Source organism: Pan troglodytes, chromosome 17 (assembly GCF_028858775.2).
Source record: "Pan troglodytes isolate AG18354 chromosome 17, NHGRI_mPanTro3-v2.0_pri, whole genome shotgun sequence".
Taxonomy (NCBI): domain Eukaryota; kingdom Metazoa; phylum Chordata; class Mammalia; order Primates; family Hominidae; genus Pan; species Pan troglodytes.
Window position 1 is genome coordinate 61,090,031 of NC_072415.2, and position 23,748 is coordinate 61,113,778.

A 23,748-nucleotide genomic window follows, 5' to 3' on the forward strand; every position below is an offset into this window, starting at 1 on the left:
CCTACAACCTAGCCACCTTCTCCCCAGAGCTGTCGACTGGCTGTTGAAGGCCAATTTTTGTGCCTACGCAGGTCCTCAACACAGAACAAAACAAAAAAACAACAAAGGCCGGGCTAATAGCTATTTATAAACACTTACTGGACGCCCACTCTACGCCGAGCTCTCCCGCGCTCCTTGGGTACTTTTTTGCAACCAGATGCCAATTTCCCTGGCGACCACTCCCTCAAACAGGCCTTCGCCTCCGCCCGCGCTGAGGCCCAGGCCCAGGCCCAGGCCCAGGCCCAGGTCCAGATTCAGAGCCGCCCGCCGGCTGGCGCTGCCCTGTAGGCGCCTGCGCAGAGCGACCCTCCCCGTCACTCGGGGCGGGAGGCGGGGGCAGCCGGGAGAAAGGAAAGCTGCGGGGGAAAAGGGCCAAACCCTGAAATTACCCGGATGTGGTCCCCGCGCGCGCATGCTCAGTGGCCTCTCGACAAGTTGGCAGCAACAACACGGCCCTGGTCGTCGTCGCCGCTGCGGTAACGGAGCGGTTTGGGTGGCGGAGCCTGCGTTCGCGCCCTCCCGCTCTCCTCGGGAGGCCCTTCCTGCTCTCCCCTAGGCTCCGCGGCCGCCCAGGGGGTGGGAGCGGGTGAGGGGAGCCAGGCGCCCAGCGAGAGAGGCCCCCCGCCGCAGGGCGGCCCGGGAGCTCGAGGCGGTCCGGCCCGCGCGGGCAGCGGCGCGGCGCTGAGGAGGGGCGGCCTGGCCGAGACGCCTCGGGGCGGGGGCCGAGGAGCTCTCCGGGCCGCCGGGGAAAGCTACGGGCCCGGTGCGTCCGCGGACCAGCAGCGGCGGGAGAGCGGACTCCCCTCGCCACCGCCAGAGCCCAGGTAACCGCGCCATGTCCCCTCCCCTTCCCCCGGCCGGGCCCGCGCACCCCGCCCGCGGCTTCCCCGCCCCGGGGCGGGCTCCCGACGACGGCGGCGGCGGCGGCGGCGGCGGGGAGCGCGCGGAATCCTCTGGGAGGGCGACCGCGGCCGCCTTACGAGCCGGGCCGGGCGGGCCGGTTGAATGCCGGGCGGCGGTGCCTCGCGTCCCTCCGGCCCCCAGCTCCGCTTGCAGCTCGTGGGAGAATCAAGTTAAACTCGGACGGGACTCCTGCCGCGGCCGCCGCTCCTCTTTGTTGTTCTCAGTAGTTTCACGGTCGCCCCGGCTGAGCGCGTTGGGTCGGCTGGAATGTGTTGCCTTAGGGTCTAAGTGAAAGTTGTAAATTGTTTGTCTAAATTTATTTTCTCCAGCCAATTTCTGTTTTGTCTTTGTCCCCTACTTTCTCTTCCTAGTCTTGTCATGCCAGTTTACGCTTCTGGCTTTGATATGTTTACTTTTTGAGTACTGAGAGTGACAGTGGTATGCAGGACACATGCTTAGCACCTAACTGAATCCCTCCTTGCCCCCAATAAAACATGCTTCCTAATAAAAGACACAGCTGATCTTACTGTTAGCACTGCATGTACTGACAGTGAAATTGGTGTAGGGTGGAGGGCGGTGGCTCCATCACTTGTCCCAAACTGCTGTTAGGATTTCTCAAACTAGATTTTCAAAGACACAAGTGTGTTCAGTTAACCTGAAAGGTTTATTTGCTGGTGCAGAGGCTTTAAAAAGCCCTGTTGAAGATTGATAGCTGTTTCCCTTCAAAAACCTAAGTACGTTTGTTTTTATTTAAAAAAACACATTTATTTCCAAATTAGTTTCTTAATGCATTTAGTTTTTGCACCGTAGTTTAAGGTGGAATTGCCAGTTATTTAGGAATAATAAACACAACAGGATAATAGCGGAATTACCCTGAATTGACTTTCTGCAAACATATAATCTTAGCTAATTTTTGTTAGTAACCTTTGACTTTTGCCAGAATTAGCATCCTTCTAGTCTTAGTAGCAGCTTGGTTACTCGGGTGTTTTAAGAAGTGGGTTCACTCCTTTTTGCTGGCAAAAACCATTTAGTATAAAAAAAAAAAAGATGCGTAATTTCGTAATTATATTTAGAACATGGCATTTGAATAATTTTTATGGTGGATTTCATAAATTACTTTTGCCATACCCTGCAGAGACTAGATAATATATATTTCAGTTGAAATCTAGGAAGTTCTAAAATGTAACTTTTTTCTAATGCTAAGGACTTTCTCTATATTGGAAAGTTCTGATATGATTAGTACATAATATTCCAAACTGTAAAATGATTAACATTTAAAAATACGGTTTTTAAAATTAGTGTTTCTTCCATAATGCTGTCATGATTTTGTTTACTTAAATGGGTTTGTTACAGAACAAATGTAATAGAGATGGACCAAGCATTTGTAATTTGGAGTAGCTTTAGGTCTAAAGACGATGGTGAATTATGTAGGTTTAAGTTGTTGGAATTAAAACTAAAAGCTTCTTTTGATAAAAGTCGTTATAACATTTTGTGACTCTATTAATAGAAGTGGCTTTTTCTTTGCTTTCCAGGTTTTTGGGCGAGTTTTAAAGAAGTATTGCATCTTCGTTTTTTTTATTTTTGAAGTGGGAGTGTATGTTTCTGTTTAGGTCACTGCCTTCATTGTAAATCTTGAGTTTAGAAGAAACCACACTGCAAATCTGTTTTTCAGACTTAATGAAAATTTGTGCCGAGAAAGTCACTTTGAAATATTTTGGAATAAGTTTTACATGAATGATTGATCTTTTATGATAGCTTTGCTGTTTGAAGCAATTCTCCCTCTACTAGGAAGCAGCAAATCTTACTTTTAAAAACCTGTGCTTCACTTTCTTAAGCTACATTTTAGTCGAGCGATTGTGTGTGGATTCTTTTTCTGTATTCCCCTTCAGTTTTTCTTTCTCCCCGCAAATTAAGGAGCGAGAATTAACCTAATTTATGCTGCCCAGTCACACTCCAGCTCTCCCACTTGGAAGCAGTTTTTTTCTGATTGAGCCAGTGTTATAGTAACATCATTAGACACTATTCTAATTGAGGTGTGAGTTACTGAGGCCTCTGCTAGGGAGGTTAACCCTACAGAATCTGTAGGGTTCATTATATTTAAACTGCATATTTCGGCTTGTCTAAATTTTTGCCTATTTTGGTGAAAACATGTTGTTTTGTCGATGTTTAGACTTACTTCATTTTGTACCTCTCTAGTTCATGACTAACCATTTTTTTCATTTTTAATCCAGCGATTTTTTTTAGAGTGGTTCTTTAAGCATCTTGTATTAGCCATTTCAATGCTCATTATATATGTTTGGATTTCTCTTATTTTGTTGAACTAGAAGACTGTGTGGTTACGCCCCCAAATTTTTTTTGTCTTAAAGCCATGATGAATGGGGTGACTCTGAGGTGACCATTAATCGCGTATAAAAGTAACCTGACCAAAATGTTTTCATTGTTTTCTACAGTTAAAGGACTTACACCAGCATAACACAGCATTTTTTTTTTTTTTTTTTTTTTGAGATGGAGGCTCGCTCTGTTGTCCAGGCTGGAGTGCAGAGGCGCGATCTCCACTCACTGCAAACCCCGCCTTCCGGGTTCAAGCGATTCTCCTGCGTCAGCCTCCCGAGTAGCTGGGATTACAGGCATGTGCCACCACGCTTGGCTAATTTTTGTGTTTTTAGTAGAGACGAGGTTTCGCCATGTTGGCCAGACTGGTCTTGAACAACTGACCTCAGGTGATCCGCCCGCCTTGGCCTCCCAAAGTGCTGGGACTACAGGCGTGAGCCACTGCGCCTGTCCTGTAACAGCATTTAATACAGTTTTGTAAAATTATCACATTTTGGGCTTTTTGTTCAACAGTTGATGAAGTCTCAATTGTTTTAAAATGAGAAATTCAAACAGTTCACAAATATATCTAGATATATTCATTTGAGCTACTTGTAGAATAATGCTGTTTGCATATGTCAAGCATATGCTTGATCATAAGTCAGATTTAGAATTTTTGGATTTTGTTTTCTCTTTCTAAAATGTGTAATTTTGGTAATGGGAAATTTGACTGAATTCCAGTTTCTCAGGAACAAGGTATTTTAGGTTGTGTCACCTTAACACTATTACCTGGTGTAATTGGCATCCGGGAACATTTGTTTTTAACTATGAGAGTGAATGAAAACTAGGGTAGTGCTTACATATGTAAAACTAAGATGGTAGGTAGTCGGATTCTTACAATTTATAAGGTTCTCATAATCTAAGCCTTGATGAGTTGCTACTGCAAATTATATTATAGATCAGATAAGTACCAAAGACCAGTTGTAAAGAGGGCTGTTAACATTTTAATCAGTTTAAAATTGGCGGTAACAGTAAAGACCGTTCAGCCCAAAGACTGTATTTCATTATTTATATTTCAAATGAGAATTTTTTGCAGTTTGGAAAACTTGTAAATGTGTTGAATTCATCTTTTTATTGCTTTTTTACTCCCAATGTTTAGGGCAACGGTCTTTTCTTCTCTCCTGTCTCCCTCCCTCCCTCCCTTTCTCCCTTTTTCTTCTTTTTCTTTTTTTTTTTCTGTGACGGAGTTTCGCTCTTGTCACCCAGGCTAGAGTGCAATGGTACGATTTTGGCTCACTGCAACCTCCACTTGCTGCGTTCAAGCGATTCCCCTGCCTCAGCCTCCCGAGTAGCTGAGATTACAGGCGTGCGCTACCATGCCAAGCTAATTTTTTTTGTATTATTAGTAGAGGATGGGGTTTCACCGTTTTGGGCAAGGCTAGTCTTGAACTCCTGACCTCAGGTGATCCACCCACCTCAGCCTCCCAAGGTGCTGGGATTATAGGCATGAGCCACCGCGCCCAGCCTTTTTTTCCTTTTTCTTTCCATCTTGCTCAGTGCCCCAGCCTGGAGTACAGTGCTGCAATCATAGCTCACTGCAGCCTCTACCACCCAGGCTCAAGCAATCCCACCTCAGCTGCTGCGGTAGCTGGGATTACAGGCACACACCATCACACCTGTCTAATTTTTTGAAAAATTTTTGTAGAGACGGGGTCTCTCTCTGTTGCCCAGGCTGGTCTTGAACTCTTGGGTTCAAGTGATCGTCCCACCTCGACCTCCCAAAGTGCTGGGATTAAAGGCATGAGCCACCACGCCTGGCAAGTAGTTTTCAATCTTGGCTGTACTTTTAGATCCCTTGAGGAGCTTTACAAAATACTGATGCCTGAATTCTAGCCCCAGAAATTATGATTTGGTTGGTCTAGGGTGCAGCCAGGTTAGCCCTCTGCAGTGATTGAGCCGTTAGGGTCCTCTGACTTTTTCTTTTGAACTGTTTCACTTGTGTTAGCTTTACATTCTTTAACACAGTGTTACACACATGTACAGTGTAGCCATCTCACACATCTAACTTTACGGGTCTTTTGAAAGTATTGCCACATTTGCTTTGCTTCTGTGTCTGTCTCTTTCTTTTCTCTCCCCCTTCCTGTCACCTATTCCTTTCTCCTCTGTTTCTTTCTTCACTTTCAGTTTATTTGAACTGTCTGGTAGTAAGTTTTAGGAAGCTGTATTTCTCATGATGAGAAGTTAGTATATCATCACTATTTTAAATAGGAAGTTGATTTTCTTTTAAAGTATATTCTCAAATGCTTACTTGTACTCCTTTTGGAGACTAATTACTTTAAGTCCCCAAGTTAGCATCTGAACTCCCTGTGGGCTTGGTCTGGTGGCTCACATCTATAATCTCAGCACTTCAGGAGGCTAAGGCAGGAGGATCACTTGAGCCCAGGATTTCAAGGCCAGCCTGGGCAACAAAGTGAGACCTCATCTCTAAAATAAATAAATAAATAAATATAACTCCCAATGCAAATTGTCTTCTTAGGGCGTTAATCTACTTGGTAAACCTTACATTTTCAAGCCCCCAGTTAACTAGTCACTTAACTGGTTTCTGAGAGGCAGGTTGCATTGGGCTTTTTCTGTCAGGGCTTAATTAATACACTGTGAGACATTTGCTTAGCTAGCCCAGCTAACTAGTACTTCTGTAGAGATCATCTAGGGCATGTTCAGCGCTCCATTTACATCACCTGAAGTAGTTCCCAAGTGCTGGGCTATGGAGTAGTTTCATCTCTGTCTCTGGAAGAGCTATTTAAAAAAATAAAAATATTTTTTCCCATCTGATTGCAACACACATGCTGCTTCAGAATGGGAATGGAGTGGAGGAGGCACGGGAATCTGTGTTATTTTTAAAAAGTGCCTCTTGATTCTAAAGGTTTTGTTTATTTTGGTATGCTTATCCTTACTGCTTTATTTATCTATTTTTTAGAGACAGGTTGCCCAGGATGGAGTGCAGTAACATCATCATAGCCCTCTGTAACCTTCAACTTCTGGGTTCAAGAGATCTTGCCTCAGCCTCCAGAGTAGCTAGGACTACAGGCATGCACCACCACGCCTGGCTGATTTTTTAAAACTGTTTTGTAGAGATGAGGGGGCGGGGGTCTTGCTTTGTTGCCCAGGCTAGCCAAATCTTATTTATGATTTAAAACTAGGAATGCTACCGAATATATATTTTTATAGTAAGGTATTATTTCTGTATGTTAATATGGATGAATGTATGCTATTCAGGTCTTTTCAAGTCAAAATGTATTTCTAAATATAAGATGAATTAAGGATATTTGTCAGTGATATTCACTAGTGAATTCTAGAGCATATGTTATCAGTAGATGGGCAGTCCTTGTAAAAATTGAATAATCTAGTGAAAGGATGACCGGAAATAATATTTAATGGGGTAAGCTAAGCCAGGAATCATTGTACATAAACACATTAGGTGTGTCTTACATCATAAATATGCCTACTAAAACTAGTTGAAGGAAGAACGTGTATAGATGCTGAAATAATGAAGGGGCTGGCTAATTGTAAGGAAAAATGATACAACTTCTATATAATTAGTCTTTTTAATCAGTTGCATATACTCATGATACTTAATTTGTAAAGTAAAGATTGTAGACTAGATCAATGCTTTGTAAAACTAACAGTACCTCAGACTTCCAGAGTGCTTTTTAAAGGTACAGCCCCACCCTTGATTCTAGTTAGTGGAGCTGGCCTAACCTGCGGGGGATTTTGATACATCCCCCTTTGAAGGAATAAGCTAGATGACTTGAAACTCTGCTTCAGTTAAAAGTTTTATGAAATGAGGCCGGGTGCGGTGACTCACGCTTGTAATCTCAGCACTTTGGGAGGCCGAGGGGGGTGCGGATTACCTGAGGTCAGGAGTTTGAGACCAGCCTGACCAACATGGTGAAACCCCGTCTCTACTAAAAATACAAAAATTCATTGGGCATGGTGGCACATGCCTGTAATCCCAGCTACTCACACGCCTGTAATCCCAGCTTCTTGGGAGGCTGAGGCAAGAGAATTGCTTGAGCCTGGGAGACAGAGGTTGCAGTGAGCTGAGATTGTGCCACTGCACTCCAGCCTAGCTGACAGAGCAAGACTATCTCAAAAAAAAAGCAAAAATACATTTTATGAAATGTATTTTTCAGTTATCAGTTATTAAAATTCAGTTTGGTTTCCACCATCTTTTAAAACAGTGGTTCCCAAAGTATCGTCCACAGACTCCTGGAGATCCCTAGGATCCTTATATTTAAGGGGTTCACAAAATCAAAATTATTTTCATAATGAAACTGAGACGTTATTTGCCCTTTCACCGTGAGGACATTTGTATGGGTGGTGAAGGAGCAGTGGTGGGTAAACTGCTGGCACTTTAAAATGACTCTAGGCAGTTATACCAAACATATGAGTCCTCATTGTGTTCTTTATAGTCAAACACACATAAGCATTTGAAAAAATGCCGGTTTCACTTAATAATCCCCTTGCTGCAGCGGTAAAAAGGTTTAATTTTAAAAATCTCTACCCTGGAGTATGTCTTTTTAATATTCAGTGTGATTAAATGGGAAGTATGCATAAAGCATTTCTGCACATTGAAGTACAGTGTTCTTTTCTAGGAAAAGCACTTGTGTGATTGAGCTGCAAGCTGGACTAGCTGCTTTTTAGTGGGACACCATTTTTATTTTTATTTAACAGGATGACAGATAAGCTCAGATAGCTATTTAGATTTGAGTATTTGGCAGGTAATTCCTTGGAAATGAATAAAGTGAGCTGGCCACTTCGAGGAGAACATTTATAGCCAGTGCTAAAATCTGATGTTTCAAGTGAAAATCAGATTTTTGGGAAACTCCTGTCACTATGACTTGCCAGTTTCTTAATACTTAAAGACTTTGCTGATGAGATGGGTGGTGATATTAAGGAATGTGATTAAAAAAATATGTTGGGCTGGGCACGATGATGCACACCCATATTTCTAGCACTGTGGGAGGCGGAGGTGGGAGAATTGCTTTTGGCCAAGAGTTCGAGACCCTGTTTCTACAATAACATATAAAAATTAGGTGTAGTGGCATGTAGTTCTAGCTGCTCAGGAGGGTGAGGTGAGAAGATTGCTTCAGCCAGGGAGTTCAAGGCTGAATTAAGCTAGGATCGCACCACTGCACTCGGGCCTAGGCTACAGAGCAAGACTGGGGGTGGGGTGGTGGGGGGGCAGTATGAGGAAGTGTGTCAACACTGGGAAGATCTGTGTAACTCATTGAACCAATATTTTCCCAAATGACCAATTCATGTTACAAAATCGTGCATGGGTAGGCGATCCATTCAAAGTACAACATAGACAAATGGATTTCTATATACACCAGAGCCAAAAAGTTCACTGATACAGTGAATTCCACATTGCAACTAACCTTTCAGAATTGCCACTTGAGTTTTGGTGTTGAATAAAAGATGAATATCCATTGTTTTCTGAGAAGGCTGTTAAAATACTCCTCTATTCCAATTAGCTGTCCATGTGAGACACGTTTTCTTCATGTACTTTAAACAAAACAACATATTATAGCAGATTGAATGCAGAAGCAGATATGGGAATCCAGCTGTCTCCTATTAAGCTAGGCATTAAGAGAAATTTGTGAAGATGTAAAACAGTGTTACTCTGATTCCTGACTTTGTTTTAGAAAATTCTGTTTTTCATAAGATGTTTATATTAACGTAATGGGTTTATTATTTTAAATGAATTAATAAAGCAACTACCAAAAATTTTAGTAGTTTTATTTATAATATGATAAATATCAATGTATATAGCCCGCATAAAAGCTATTTGGTGTCTTTAATAATGAAGAGTATAAATAAAGGTCCAACTTGGCCAACATGACGAAACCCTGTCTCTACTAAACATACAAAAATTAGCTGGGCATGGTGGTACATGTCTGTAATCCCAGCTACTTGGGAGGCTGAGGCACGAGAATCACTTGAACCTGGGAGGCGGAGGTTGCAGAGAGCTGAGAACATGCCTCTGCAGTCCAGCCTGGGCAACAGACTGAGACTCTGTCTCAGAAAAAGAATATGAATAAAGGGATCCTGAGATCAGAGAGTTTGACAGCTGCTGTTTTAAAGTAACTCTTTCTATGTATTATCGACTAAATTACTGATTGATTGAATTGTTTTTATGGTTTGTACTATATTGCTGTTATTTCTAAGGATGTTAGTCATTCAGTTTCTGTTCAGTTATCAGGGAACATGTAAGAGTCAGACTTAAGTAAAAAGGGGAATTCATTGGCTTGGTCTGGAGATAGAGCTGACCTCAGATTGCTATATCCAGGGTTTCAAGCAGCATCACCAGGACTCTTGACTTTGCTTTCTTTCTGTTTCTCAGGTAGTTTACAGGCTAACTATCCCCAGCTTCGAGGAAGCATGAAGAGGGCCTTTCCCCCAACCTGTAGTTCCATTGGAAGTGCTAGAGCTATGTCACTCGCCTGCCTTGGGTTCTTTTTCATCAGAAACAACACTGTGGCCAGGGGGTGGCTCTGATTAGTCTGGGAATTGTCCCACCTGGCCAGATGGGGAGATTCTCCTTGGAAAATCAGACTGCTGTTTTACAAATGGGGAAATACATGCTGGTACACAAAAACTGATGTCCACCTATAGTACTTTGTTATTTCTTCTTTTAACAGCCTTTAATTTATTAATCCAAAAAGGGTAATTTTTAAATAAGATCATTTAAACTGAAGGTGGCATACCAAAATGACATTTAAATTTAAGACACATAGGTAAACAAGAAGCATACATCTCGATTTGTCCTTTGTCATTCATCTTTAAAGTTAAAAAAAAACTTTTTGTTGCTTTTATTGCTGTATAAACGTGCTCTTGGAAGTTTGCCAACTGCCCTCAGTTTGAAGAACCTCAACTTGCCGTCTAGGATTTAGTCTTTAGCTTGTGCTGCAGACAGTTGCACTAACCATGAACACCTTTTTTTCCTGTTGGCCTAAGTTTAGAGTTTCTTCCTAGTAATACATTGATATATTACCAGGCCCAGCTTTTTTCTCCTCCCCTAGTTAAATTTAAGCACTTTTGCGCCGAGCATGGTGGCTCATACCTGTAATCCAGCACTTTGGGAGGCCAAGGCGGGCAGATCATGAGGTCAGGAGATCGAGACCATCCTGGCCAACGTGGTGAAACTTGTCTCTGCTAATAATACAAAAATTAGCTGGGCGTGGTGATGCGCCCCTGTAGTCCCAGCTACTGGGGAGGCTGAGGCAGGAGAATCGCTTGAACCCAGGAGGCAAAAGTGGCAGTGAGCCAAGATGGCACCACTGCACTCCAGCCTGGGCCACAGTGAAACTCTGTCTCAAAAAAAAAAATTTTTAAGCACTTTTCTCAAATATTCCCATAGTAAGTAGTTTATTGATCACTGATCAAAACACAACTTCTAGAAAATACATGTTTGACACATATAATACAGTTAATTCAAAAGTAAACTAACATCTGAGAAAACATGTCAACACTCCTTACCTAAAATACATGAATTTACATGAGAACCTCTCTCTGGCCAGTATTCAGCCTGTTTAATTTTAGAGAGTATCTTAATTAGTTTGGTTATTTGGCTTTCTAGTCTATTTATTAGTATACCTATGGTCAACGTCAGATGACAGCTTAGAATTAATAGCAAGGCTAGAGGAAAAACACAACAGGCAGATAACAAGAATCAGCTGTCTCTTCTTGCTAACTCTTTACCTCTCATAACTCCTGACTGCATCTAATACCTGTATATGTTAGTGCCTTTCAGATAGGCCTAACTTCTCATCTCTTCAAACTCAAGATATCTAAAGCTGAATTTGTTACATATCTGCTTTTAAATTTTTTAATCATTGAGTTATCTAGAAATGGGTCATCTTTTATTTGTCCCCCCTTTTTCACCCTTCATATTTCAGTTGGTTAAAGACTCCAGTCTTTTCTACCTAGAAATAGCTCACTGATTTCCCCCTCCCCTCCTTGGCCCATTGCCCATGCCCCAGTCTAGGATCTTACCGCTTTTCTGGTAATTGTTTCCTAACTGGTTTTCTATTTCCTTTTCCAAAGCTGTTCTCCAGGCTCTCACTGAAGTTTTCTAATACAAATCTAATGCTGTTTTTTCTCCTGTTTCTACCATGAACCTACTCTAGACAAAGCTCTTATCCGTCTCTGCTTTTCCCCATCATTTTCCTTCAGCCTGGCAAATTCTTATTCATATGTGGTAATCCATTAATACTATTCTACCGATATTCTGATGGCTGTCCCCTGGCACATGGTAGTATTGTGCTTCTTTGTCTCCCTCATCCCTACCTTGAAATTAGGCATGGCCCAGAGTTTCTTGCATTGGCACTGTTGACATTTTAGGCTGGATAATTTATTTTGTGTGTTGTCCTGTGCATTGCAGGGTATTTAGCAGCAACCATGGCCTTTAGCCACCAGATGCCCAGTAGTATCCAGTTGTGGCCATATATTGCCTCCAGATGTTGCCAAGTGTCCCCTGAGCGACCAAGTTGCCTCTGGTTGAGAACTCCTGGCATGGCCTTATGACTTTGGCCAGTCAAACATGAGCAGAAGTGGTAGCCTTTAAAAGAAGATATATGAGCTGTCCTATCCCTTCTCCTGCCATTTAAGGACATATGTAGAAATGGAGCCTTTGTCAGTCTAATTTCTGAGCGATGACAGCAGTGCCCCCAGTTGATCTGTGATGAATGTGTATTATATCCTAAGCAGAAAATAAGCTTTTGTTTTAAGCTACTGATCTTTTGGGGGTTGGTTGTCACTGCAGCATAGACTAGCCAATCCTGACTGATACGTTGTGCCAAGACCTAGGTTACCTATGAACTTTCCATGCTCCCTCATTTATAGTCCCAAATCACTTTATACCTACTTCTTTTAGCATTTATTACTTATGTAATAATATATTTGGGTCTTCCAGATTAGTAGTTCTCAGTGGAGTAAGTACTGCTCTTTAAGGGATGTTGTAGAAATTTGTGGATGGGTTTGGTGGATTGGTGGCCAGGGATGCCATCCTGCAATGTGAGAGACAGCGAATAATTATCTTGCATCCCACAAGACTTTCAGATGCCCCAGAAATTCATGTAGGAGGAAAATATAATTAGCCCAGAACCTAACTCTATAATATATATTCACTTTGCCAGGAGTTAAATTTCTTTTAATTCATTTTTTTCTTCCCTCCCTCCCTCCCTCCCTCCCTCTCTCTTTCTCTCTGTTTTCTTTCTTTTTCCTTCCTCCCTCCCTGCCTCCCTCCCTTACTTCAGGCTCTGTCACCCAGGCTGGAGTGCAGTGGCGTGATCTTGGCTCACTGCAACCTCTGCCTCCCAGGCTCAAGCCGTCCTCCCACCTCAGCCTTCTGAGTAGCTGGGACTATAGGCATGTGCCACCATGCCCCACTATTTTTTTGTATTTTTTGTAGAGAGGAGGTCTCACTTTGTTGCCAGGTTGGTCCTGGCAACCGTCCTTTGTTGCCAGGCTGGTCCTGAGCTTAAGTGATCCAACCATGTCGGCCTCTTAAAGTGCTGGGATTACAGGCATGAGCCACTGTACCCGGCCTTTGTTGTTCTGTTTTTTATTTTTGAGACCAAATCTTACTCTGTCACTTGGGCTGGAGTGCAGTGGCTCAGTCATAGCTCACCGTAGCCTTGGTCTCCTGGGCTCAAGCAGTCCTCCTTCCCCAGCCTCTTGTTAATTCATTTTCTTAGTTCAAGTTGTTTAAGAGTTCACCATTTGGGAAAATCCATGTTACTGACTGCAGTGCCATTGTGCTATTTGAGTTGCCAGTATAACACGTTTGTCTTGGAAGGTCTGAATTTGTAGCTGTCATATTTGTAATGATTCTGTATATAAGTGCTAGCATCTAACTTCTTTATTATACATTCTAACTTAGTTGGCATGCCTGAGTATTTATAGGTGGAAGTACACATTATATATTAAGCTTTTCCTCCTTTTTGTTATAGTTAGGGCATTGTTAAATTTTCAAAATATGTTTAAGTAGTTTAGAATTTTGTTTCAGTAAAGCTAAGGTAGTGATACAAATTATTTGTTGGAAAAAAAAATGGGATGTTGGTCTGAGAGAGTCCAGACCCAATTTCTTACTATGGGCTTCCTGTTTTTGTATCTGTAGTGCTTTGTATATACAGTGTTTGTTGAATTGGTCAATTTATGTTTCCCAAATTTCTTTTATGTACATTGTTGCATCTAATTACCACAATAAATTTGTGAAGTTGTCAGGGCAGGTGTTTCCATTTTATAGATGAGAGAATTGAGAGAGATGTTAACGTTCAGTCATGCTGCTAGACCTTTAATTAGAATATATAATTTTATTTATATCGATATTATGCTCTTGCCTACCATACTTCCATAATCTAGAACCATTTAATGTAGGAATACATCTCATTATTCCTGCTAGTATTATTTTCTATATGCATAACTTTTAATTATGTTTCAGGCACTTGTGGTCATAGGAATACAATAAAGAGAGAGATGAGAAAGCTGTTTGTTTAAGAAAGCAAGGTCATTATCATTTGTATTCAAAGCAACTTGGTATTAAAACAAACTTTGAGATGCCGTTAAGGCCCCAGAATAGCATAAATTTTAGAAATGATGACATTTGATGGTGAGATTGTGGTGAAATAGTTACACTTAAACATTTTAATTGCATTGTAGATTCATACACATCTTTTGGAATATAATATCAGAAAATGACTTCAAAAGTGTCTGCACTCTTCTAATTTGTTGTAAGACAATTCCACAGAATAAAAAGCTATGGTCAGTCCAGAAACACTTGCCTGGTATGTGTCAGGAACTGTGCATGGTGCTGGGAATTTCTAAAATGAGAGTGTTGTTGCTGTTTTCTTGGATTTCTAATTTGTGGCAACAATGTGAGACAGATATGTAATCAAATAACTAATGTGTTAAATTGTAATTTACACATGTAATTTACAATTAAATTGTAATCGTAATTGTTAAATTGTAATTTAACGTATCTTTCCTTTTCCCTCTTTCCCGATTCCTTTCCTTTCTACTGAGTCTCACTCTGTTGCCCAGGCTGGGGTGCAGTGGCACAATCATAACTCACAGCAGCCTTCAACTCCTGAGCTCAAGCAGTCCTCCTGCCTCAGCCTCCTGAGGAGCTGGGACTACAAGCCCACACTACCATGCCTGGCGAACCTCCTACATTTTTTTAGACAGATTTTAATAGAAAATGCAGAAAAATGCGTAATGCATTTTAGGAAAAATCTTCTTGTAAAACTATTATTATTTTTTTGAGATAGGGTCTCACTGTGTCACCCAGGCTGTAGTGCAGTGGCACAATCACAGCTCACCAAGGCCTTGACCTCCCAAGGCTCAGGTGATCTTCCAGTCTCAGCTCCCCGCATAGCTAGGACAACAGGCGTGTGCCACCACACCCGGTTAATTTTTTTATTTTGAGTAAAGATCAGGTTTTGCCATGTTGCCCAGGCTGGTCTCAAACTCCTGGGCTCAAGCGATCCACCTGCGTCGGCCTCCCAAAGTGCTGGGATTACAGGTGTGAGCCACCGTGCCTGGCCACAATTAAGCATGTTAATATTTCAATAGTAGCTTTTTTACTGAACACTATGTATCAGACACGTTATGCAGAATTTTTCCTTTGAGCTTCTGTATACCCTCCTTTTAATCCAGATTCAGAGTAACTTCATTTTCAGACTACTATGAAAACTGGAATTCTAATTCAAATCTCTTGACTCCAAAATCTCCCATGCAGGTTATCTTTGGTTATTTGGAAAGTGTACCTTCAGCATGTGTATTAATGTGGGCAAGTGCTCTAAGACATATGAAAAACTGCTTCTCTGCATGGGGTTTATGAGTTGAGACAGACATTTATGTAAAAGAGATAACAACAGAGGGAGGAGCAAGTCTTCAATATCAGGTGATTGATGTACATTCTGAAGAGGCTCAAAACTACAACAGTGGCAGGGAGAATGGGAGGAGAGATAGAAAAGACTGAGGTAAAGAATCTTGTAACTGTAACGGAATGTAGGGATAGTGAAGGAAAGAGGCACGTCAGAGATCTTTTGCAAAGCTTCCCAAGGCTAGGTAATTGAGTGGAATTGATACTTTAACAAAGGTCTTCAGAAGAGGAAGAGATTTTGGTAGAATGATGAGTTTTATTAATCTTGTGGGAGGATACTTTAAGGATTCAAGTATGCAGTACAAGAAAATGAAAGCAAAATAAGTCTGGAATGCAACTTCAGTGAACAAATAAAATACAACCATGCACACAAAGTACAGGCTCCAGTCCTGCTTTATCTTCTTTATTCTTAAGCTAATGGCCTTTTCCTATTCTCTGTGGGGTCTTGGGATCAGATAAGTTAGTTTTCTACCTGTTGAATGGATTCTTTATTAATCTTAAGTTTTTGTTATTTTAATTTTTTTGAAAATAATTTACCCTGCTGCTTTTACAGGTAAAATCTTTTGAGGAATTTAGTGATCTCTTTAAAGAACAGCTGTATTGAGATATAATTTCCATACCATAAAATTCACTATTTGAAAGTGTACAATTCAGTGGTTTTTACTATAGTCAGAGTTGTGCAACCATCACCATTATCAATTTTTAGGACTTTTTCATTACAACAAAGAAACACCATACCCATTAGCAGTCATTCCTCATTCCCCTTCCTCCCAGGCCCTGGCAACCACTGATTTACTTTCTGTCTCTGTGGATTTGCCTATTCTGTATATTTCATATAAATGGGATTATATAATGTGTGACCTTTTGTCACTGACTTCTTTCACTTAGCATGTGTTTTCGAGGCTTATCCATGTTATAATTTGTTAGTACTTTATTCTTTTTTATGGTTGAATTATATTTCGTTGTATGGAATTTTATCTATGCATTCATCAGTTGATGGACATTTGAGTTGTATCCATTATGAACAACGCTGCTATGAACATTCACGTACAGGTTTGTGTGGACATGGGTTTTCATTTCCCTCAAGTAGAAGTGTGAAGAGTAGAATTGCTGGGTCATATTTACTCTGTTTAACATTTTGTATTAATACCAGACTGTTTTCCAAAGTACCTGTGCCATTTTGTAATCCCAGCAGCAAGGAGTGAGAGTCCAATTTCTCTGCTTCTTCAATACTTATTATTGTCTTTTTGATATATCCATCTCAGTAGGTATGAAGTAGCAGCTCATTGTGGTTTTGATTTTCATTTCCATAATGTCTAATGTCGAGCATCTTTCATGTGCTTATTGGCCATCGTCTTTGGAGAAGTGTCCTTTAGAATCCTTTTGTTCATTTCTAAATTGGGTTTTTTTTTTTTTTTTAATTGGTCTCTTAACAAAGGTGAGTGTTAACTGCTAGGTAGAATTTTATACCAGGCGATGGTAAATTTTTCATAAATATTAGTAATAGACTTTTAGGTTTAACTAGTGCTGATCCTCATAAGTAATCCTTTAAAAAAGTGCTGGTAAGATTTTCCTTTAGGGTGACTAGTAAAGTCAGTAAGACTTGATTGAGCATGCCACTATCATAATGAGAAGACCTAACTTTAATATTTTTGGAATGTCAAAAACAGTGACATTTTAGTTAAGTAATTTTATTTTTAAAAATTATTTTTAATGGCTAATATTTTGTAAGAATTTTAAGTAATTTTCAACTGAGCATCAAATTTTAATTATGTGCATTGAATCTCTGACTTAACCAGAGCAATTTCATCTTTTCCCAAGTAGTCAGATCTACTTCGTAAAATGTGTTCTGATGTGTGTCTTTTTTTTTTTTCTTTTTTAGGTTATCCTGAATACATGTCTAACATTTTTCCTTGCAACGTTAGCTGTTGTTTTTCACTGTTTCCAAAGGATCAAAATTGCTTCAGAAATTGGAGACATATTTGATTTAAAAGGAAAAACTTGAACAAATGGACAATATGTCTATTACGAATACACCAACAAGTAATGATGCCTGTCTGAGCATTGTGCATAGTTTGATGTGCCATAGACAAGGTGGAGAGAGTGAAACATTTGCAAAAAGAGCAATTGAAAGTTTGGTAAAGAAGCTGAAGGAGAAAAAAGATGAATTGGATTCTTTAATAACAGCTATAACTACAAATGGAGCTCATCCTAGTAAATGTGTTACCATACAGAGAACATTGGATGGGAGGCTTCAGGTTAGTCTTATAAGAGTTTTTCTATACCCTCTATGGTGGCAGATTTAAAAACTTGCTACGTTTCCTTTCAAGCTACTACAGGGTAATTTAATTTGTGCTCCATCTCTTCAGATACTGTGCATCCTGTACAAATATGCATTATGGGAATTTGTGGAAGAATATGCAAAAGATAAAATTTTAAAGTTTTTTAATGTTCTACTCAGAAAAATGTTCAATGGAGAAAATTTGGAAAATAAAAATAAAAAGCAGAAAACCCACACTCGCAAGAACTACCTTTAGCACTTTGGTATTCATTTTTGTAGCCTGTTGTTTTCTTTTTTTTTTTTTTCCTAGACGGAGTCTTGCTCTGTCACCCAGGCTGGAGTACAGTGGCGCGATCTTGGCCCACTGCAACCTCCACCTCTTGGGTTTAAGCAATCCTCCTGCCTCAGCCTCCTAAGTAACTGGGACTACAGGCAAGTGCAACCATGCCTGGCTAATTTTTGTATTTTTAGTAGAGATGGGGTTTCACCATGTTGGTCAGGCTGGTCTTGAACCGCTGACCTCAGGTGATCCACCCGCCTCAGCCTTCCAAAATTCTGGGATTACAGGCGTGAGCCACTGTGCCCAGTCGTGTTGTTTTCTTTTTTGATATTGTATGTACATTTAAACAACCGGATTACACTTAGTCCTTTTATAATTTAGAAATCTGATATGTTTCACTGTAAGCAAATGTTTCATTGGTCACATTTTTCAGGTAGAACTTCATAATACAGCTCCCTTGCTTAAATAAGTCTTACAGAAATTTTGTCGTAGATTTTAAAGTTTTATTTCAAGACTTTACACATAGTTTCTGCAACACAGTCTTTTTGCGTATTTATTTATTTTATTTTATTTTTTTGAGACATGGTCTTACTTTTGCCCACGCTGGAGTGCAGTGGTGCAAAACATGGCTCACTGCAGCCTTGACCTACTGGGCTTATGCAGTTCTCCTGCCTTAGCCTCCTGAGTAGCTAGGACTACAGGCACATACCACCATGCCTGGGTAATTTTTTATTATTTGTGGAGACAAGGGTCTTGCCATGTTGTCCAGGCTGGTCTTGAACTCCTGGGCTCAAGCGATCCTCCTGCCTTGGCCTCCCAAAGTGATAGGATTACAGGTGTGAGCCACCATGCCCAGTCACTTTTTGCATTTTTAAAACCTGAGCACAGGCCTTGAAATTATACCAAGGTTTAAATTCTAGGTCTGATGTATGACATGGCCAAGTTAGTTATTGTGAATTTTAGTTTTCTTATTTATGAAATGGGGATTGTAATACTGAGTTGGTAGGATTGTGAGGATTAAATCAGAATATATAAAAGTGTCTTGCATAATGTGACACATGAATAAATGGTCGTTTATTTTTCTAGGTGGCTGGCCGGAAAGGATTTCCTCATGTGATCTATGCCCGTCTCTGGAGGTGGCCTGATCTTCACAAAAATGAACTAAAACATGTTAAATATTGTCAGTATGCGTTTGACTTAAAATGTGATAGTGTCTGTGTGAATCCATATCACTACGAACGAGTTGTATCACCTGGAATTGGTAAGCAGACTTTGCTTTCATCCTAAGAAACATAAAGGGAAAAGGATCTCAATAGTGTTTCAATTTTTGTAAGTTAAATTATAAATTTGGAAGATAGCCCACGACTTTAAATAAGGTTAAAGAATCAGACATTTTTAATATACGTATTTAAATTTGAACTTAGGAACAAACTTATATTTTGACTGCTAAAACTGAGGATTGTAGTTGATATTTTGCCCATTTAGAACATTGTTTTTGAGAAATAAGATGGAAAGCATTATAAATTTGAATACTTAGTTATGTATTGTTAGATAGCGTTTATGCTACTTCTGAATTGAAATGGTTCATGAACTTTTGTAATCTTTGGTTTAAATTTACATTCTCTGTTTTTAAATGGAAAATACTTTCATTGTAATGATTAATGTTTCATTTGTTTTCCCCTTTAAACAATTAAGATCTCTCAGGATTAACACTGCAGAGTAATGGTAGGTAATCTGTTTCTTATTACTTTCTCTTTGTTTTGTCTTATCCTCTCTGTTTTTTTGTTGACCTAGAATTAGTTTGTGTGAGCGGCAGTAACATTAACAAGAAAATAACTTACTGCTTTGGAAATGTAGATTTTGAGGTTAGGGGCATTTAAAACTGGATTTAAATTGGCTATTGCTCTTTGTATTTGAACTGCAATTTATGAACTAAAGTACTGTAAAAAATATGATAGAGGAATGCACCAAAAACAAATATAAAGAATATTTTTTGAGTTAAGACCTATTTTTGAAGAAAATCTCACAGAGCCAGTTTAAATGGATGTTAAATACCCAGAATATTTGGTAATTTGGAATCACATATAACATATCCTTTAAAAATACCAGTATTCTAATTTTCCTTCATTTCAGCCTAACATTTTTATGAATGATAATGTTGAGAATGGTTTAAAATTGCACTCTTTTGTATTTTTTCAGTCTTGTTACATTTTGAGTAAATAAATCAAGGCTACTTTAAAGCATATGCCCATCACAGCTTACCTAATTGTATTTTTAAAAAGAAAAAGTGTTTTAAGGTGAGAAAATGAAATGTGAATGGGGGTGTGTGTTTTTGTTTTTTATTGTAATATTTGAGAATGGAGTTTTATTAAATCTTTAGCTCTGTTACTTAGAACTTAATAAACTAAAATTTCTGTAAGAACTAATTAATTTGCAGAGAAACTCTTATAAAGAACCACTGTCAGCCAGGCACGGTGGTTCACACCTGTAATCCCAGTACTTTGGGAGGCTTAAGCGGGTGGATCACCTGAGGTCAGGAGTTTGACACCAGCCTGGCCAACATGGTGAAACCCTGTCTTTACTAAAAATATAAAAAATTAGCCAGGCATGGTGGCGGGTGCCTGTAATCCCAGCTACTCAGGAGGCTGAGGCAGGAGAATCGCTTGAACCCGGGAGGTGGAGGTTGCAGTGAGCTGAGATCACGCCATTGCACTCCAGCCTGGGCAACGAGCGAAACTGTCTCAAAAAAAAAAAAGTAGGGGGAGGCTGGGCACGGTGGCTCACTCCTGTAATCTCAGCACTTTGGGAGGCCGAGGAGGGCGGATCACGAGGTCAGGAGATCGAGACCATCCTGGCTAACACAGTGAAACCCCGTCTCTACTAAAAATATACAAAATTAGCCGTACGTGGTGGTGGGTGCCTGTAGTCTCAGCTACTTGGGAAGCTGAGGCAGGAGAATGGTGTGAACCCGGGAGGCAGAGGTTGCAGTGAGCCGAGATAGTGGCACTGCACTCCAGCCTGGTTGACAAAGCGAGACTCTGTCTCAAAAAAAAAAAAAAGGAACCACTGTCATCTTAGAAAGGTGTGCTCTTGTTCTGGAGGGCAATTAGTAGTAGTTTAGCACCTTTTTTGTTTGTAGAATTTTAGAGGTGGGTCAGAAATGCTAGGTGACCTTAACCAAAATTTAGGAAGAGTATGCAATTCTACTTGTTTTTTTTTTTCCACCTTTCTCCCATATCACTGGTAATGGAGGAAGACTCACTGCCTTGTGGTGCTTGTTAGTGATTAGTAGGTTTCTGACAAGTGTGGGTTTATTATTAGGAGCTGTTGTGGTGGTCTGGGAAGGGTTGCTTTAAGATTGGTGAAAACTCTGCTTCTTTGCTACGCAGACATTGATATTGTATCACTTCTTTTTTTTTTTGAAAGTAAACATGTTTCATATCTTCACCATTTTCCATCCATGTTTTTGGAGAAAACGTTTGTCTCAGTGGGTATTAAAGGTTGGGAGACTGCAATGATAAGTGTGTCTGAATCTCTCTATGGGGCTGTTTGTGAGGGGGTTCAAATTCTGAGTGCTCATCACACACCTCCCCTATTCTAAAATTATTGATGCACTGTTATTGATGGGATTGTACGGGTTGATAGCCTTTCTATAGTGACTGTAGGGCTGTATTCAGCCTTGTAGATCCCCCTAGTGGTGGTTTTGTAAAGGCTGTCTTCAGTGCCTTATTTCCTCAGAAAACAACTGGTATTTCTCACAGCTCCTTCTAGATTTGGACAAAGGAATGATACAAGACCAGGTAACTAAAAGTTAAGAAAATGGGACAGTTCCTTCATTTTTGAGTTAAAGTCTTGTGGTAATCATTTCCAGCCTATCTTTTACCTTTCATGAAACTTTCTATGACCACGTTGACCTGTGTATTCATTTTAACAAATATTTAATAAGCATGTATTGCCTGGTACTGTTTTAGGTTCCAGGGATGCTTAGATAATAAGGTATGTTTTGTCTACTCAAGTGAGCTTATACTCTAGTGGAGGAGAGAAAAAGTAAATAAGAGAGTGATAATACCATGAGATAGGTGCTGTGTCCTGGTTGCTGGTGATGATAAAGAATACAGACCTAAGGTGGGCCCAGTGGTTTCAGCTTTTTTGTCACCTATAGAGAATATATTCTTTGGCCCTCTTAGAACATTTTTTTTTCCTTTTTTGAGACGGAGTTTCGCTCTTGTTGCCCAGGCTGGAGTACAATGATGCGATTTCGGCTCACTGCAACCTCCGCCTCCCGAGTTCAAGCGATTCTCCTGCCTCAGCCTCCTGAGTAGCTGGGATTACAGGTGCCCGCCACCATGCCCAGCATTTTTTTTTGTTTGTATTTTTAGTAGAGATGGGGTTTCACCATGTTGGCCAGCTGGTCTCGAACTCCTGACCTCAGGCGATCCACCCGTCTCAGCCTCCCAAAGTGCTGGGATTACAGGCATGAGCCACTGCACCCAGCCCTCTTAGAACATTTTATAATCACTATATATATGTATAACTACTCTAAAAATATGGTTAAATAATAATAGCTAACACTGGGTACTCGTGTGTCAGGTCAGACTGAGCTAAATGATTTCTGAGTATTGTGTCATCATTCTCCTGATACTTCTACATGGGAGGTGGGATTATTTATACTTTAACAGATGAAGGGACTGCTACTTGGAGAGGTGAAGGAACTTGCCCAAGGATAGGCAACTAGGAGGAGCCGGAGTAATGTGTGCTTGCTATTAGATATTTAAACAATGGAAAAATATTACAAAAGACTGCAAACTCCATGACAGCAGGGATATTTGTTTTGTTTATGGATATATCCCAAGTACTAGAACAGTACCTGGAACAGAAGTGCTTAAGAAATATTTTTTCAGTGAATGAATTTGTTGAATGCTAGCCCATAAAGAGAAATATTTAACAGTTTGGTATCTGTTTTTCTGGACTTTAAAAAATATATACTATATGTTTTTTTAATTTTATTTTTTTGAATAGGCAATACATGGTCCATAAATCAAAATACTATAAAAAGGTATACAGTGAAAAGAAGTGCTCCCACCCCTGCCCCCATTCCCCCCTACCTCAGGTAATCACTTTTTTTAGTTTCTGGTGTTTCCTTCCAGGGTTTCTATATGCAAAAAATACATACCTCCTTTCTTACACAAAACGTATACTATGCATACTGTTCTGGACCTTGGTTTTTTACTTACAGTATATGATTTTTTAAACATGCATATGATCATAGTGTACAATAGTGCTTTGTAACTTGCTTTGATTCTCTTGGCAAAAATATATTGCAGACTTCTATCCTTGTTGATACCTTTAGTTTTACCTGAGAAACATTTATTATGGATTATCTGGGGTTAAAGAGATCTGTAGACCAGTAGAAGTTTCAAACTTACATTTGGGAAGTTTAGCCAGCATATTTAGGGCAAGAAAGATTTATGGGTCATAACTGTTTAAAAGCAGAATACAGTTGGTACATAAAGATGTTATGATTGCTGATTAAACTGAAGAGTCATCTGAAAAGCAAAAGCAGTGAGTACCAAGTTGACCAGTTGTATCCTCAAATCAGCTAGCAAAACCAGTAAGTCGGTAAAAAGATCCCAGTCATTATAACAACAAAAAAACCTAAAATGTCCAGGAATTAATTAGAGATGTCAGGATTTATATGAAGAAAATCATTGAACTTTGTTGAAGGGTGTAATATAAGGCTGAATAAGTGTAGACATACCAATTTTATGCCCCAATTTTTTTCTTTTTATTATTTTTATAATTTGGCCAATGTTAATGAGTGGTTGTGTTCAGCTTTTTTTATTGATACATAATTTGTTAAGCATCCTTTTGATTATCTTTTTGTTTCCATAAAATTTCTAAAGAGGAACTTTGGAATGGGATTTATAGGTCTTCAGAATATCATCTTCATGACTTTTGATGCATGAACATACTTCTTAAGAGGTT

General features: G+C 40.0%; 1 protein-coding gene and 1 long non-coding RNA gene across 9 annotated transcripts in view; one reads left to right on the forward strand and one right to left on the reverse strand.

Moving 5' to 3' along the window:
• LOC107969495 (uncharacterized) overlaps window positions 1-362 on the reverse strand; it is a 58,117-nt gene extending 57,755 nt beyond the window's left edge. The window contains exon 1 of one of the 2 annotated variants that reach the window (XR_008540634.2): window positions 139-247. This is a non-coding gene — a long non-coding RNA (uncharacterized LOC107969495). Of the gene's footprint in view, window positions 1-138 lie in introns of both variants that reach the window. The other variant, XR_010151940.1, reaches the window with a different exon arrangement.
• The window catches only part of SMAD4 (SMAD family member 4), a 55,314-nt gene that overhangs the window by 187 nt on the left and 31,379 nt on the right, over window positions 1-23,748 (forward strand). For 3 of the 7 annotated variants that reach the window (XR_008540632.2, XR_001711357.4, XM_001155601.8), the window contains exons 1-4: window positions 452-863; window positions 17,085-17,460; window positions 18,850-19,024; window positions 19,459-19,488. Coding sequence is in view for 3 of the 7 variants with exons in the window: in XM_001155601.8 (XP_001155601.1) it covers window positions 17,212-17,460; window positions 18,850-19,024; window positions 19,459-19,488 (454 nt within the window). In the remaining 4 variants the exon portion in view is untranslated. Of the gene's footprint in view, window positions 1-451; window positions 864-995; window positions 1,677-13,977; window positions 14,103-17,084; window positions 17,461-18,849; window positions 19,025-19,458; window positions 19,489-23,748 lie in introns of those variants that run through there. The other 4 variants (XM_054671788.2, XR_010151938.1, XR_010151939.1 and 1 more) reach the window with 3 other exon arrangements.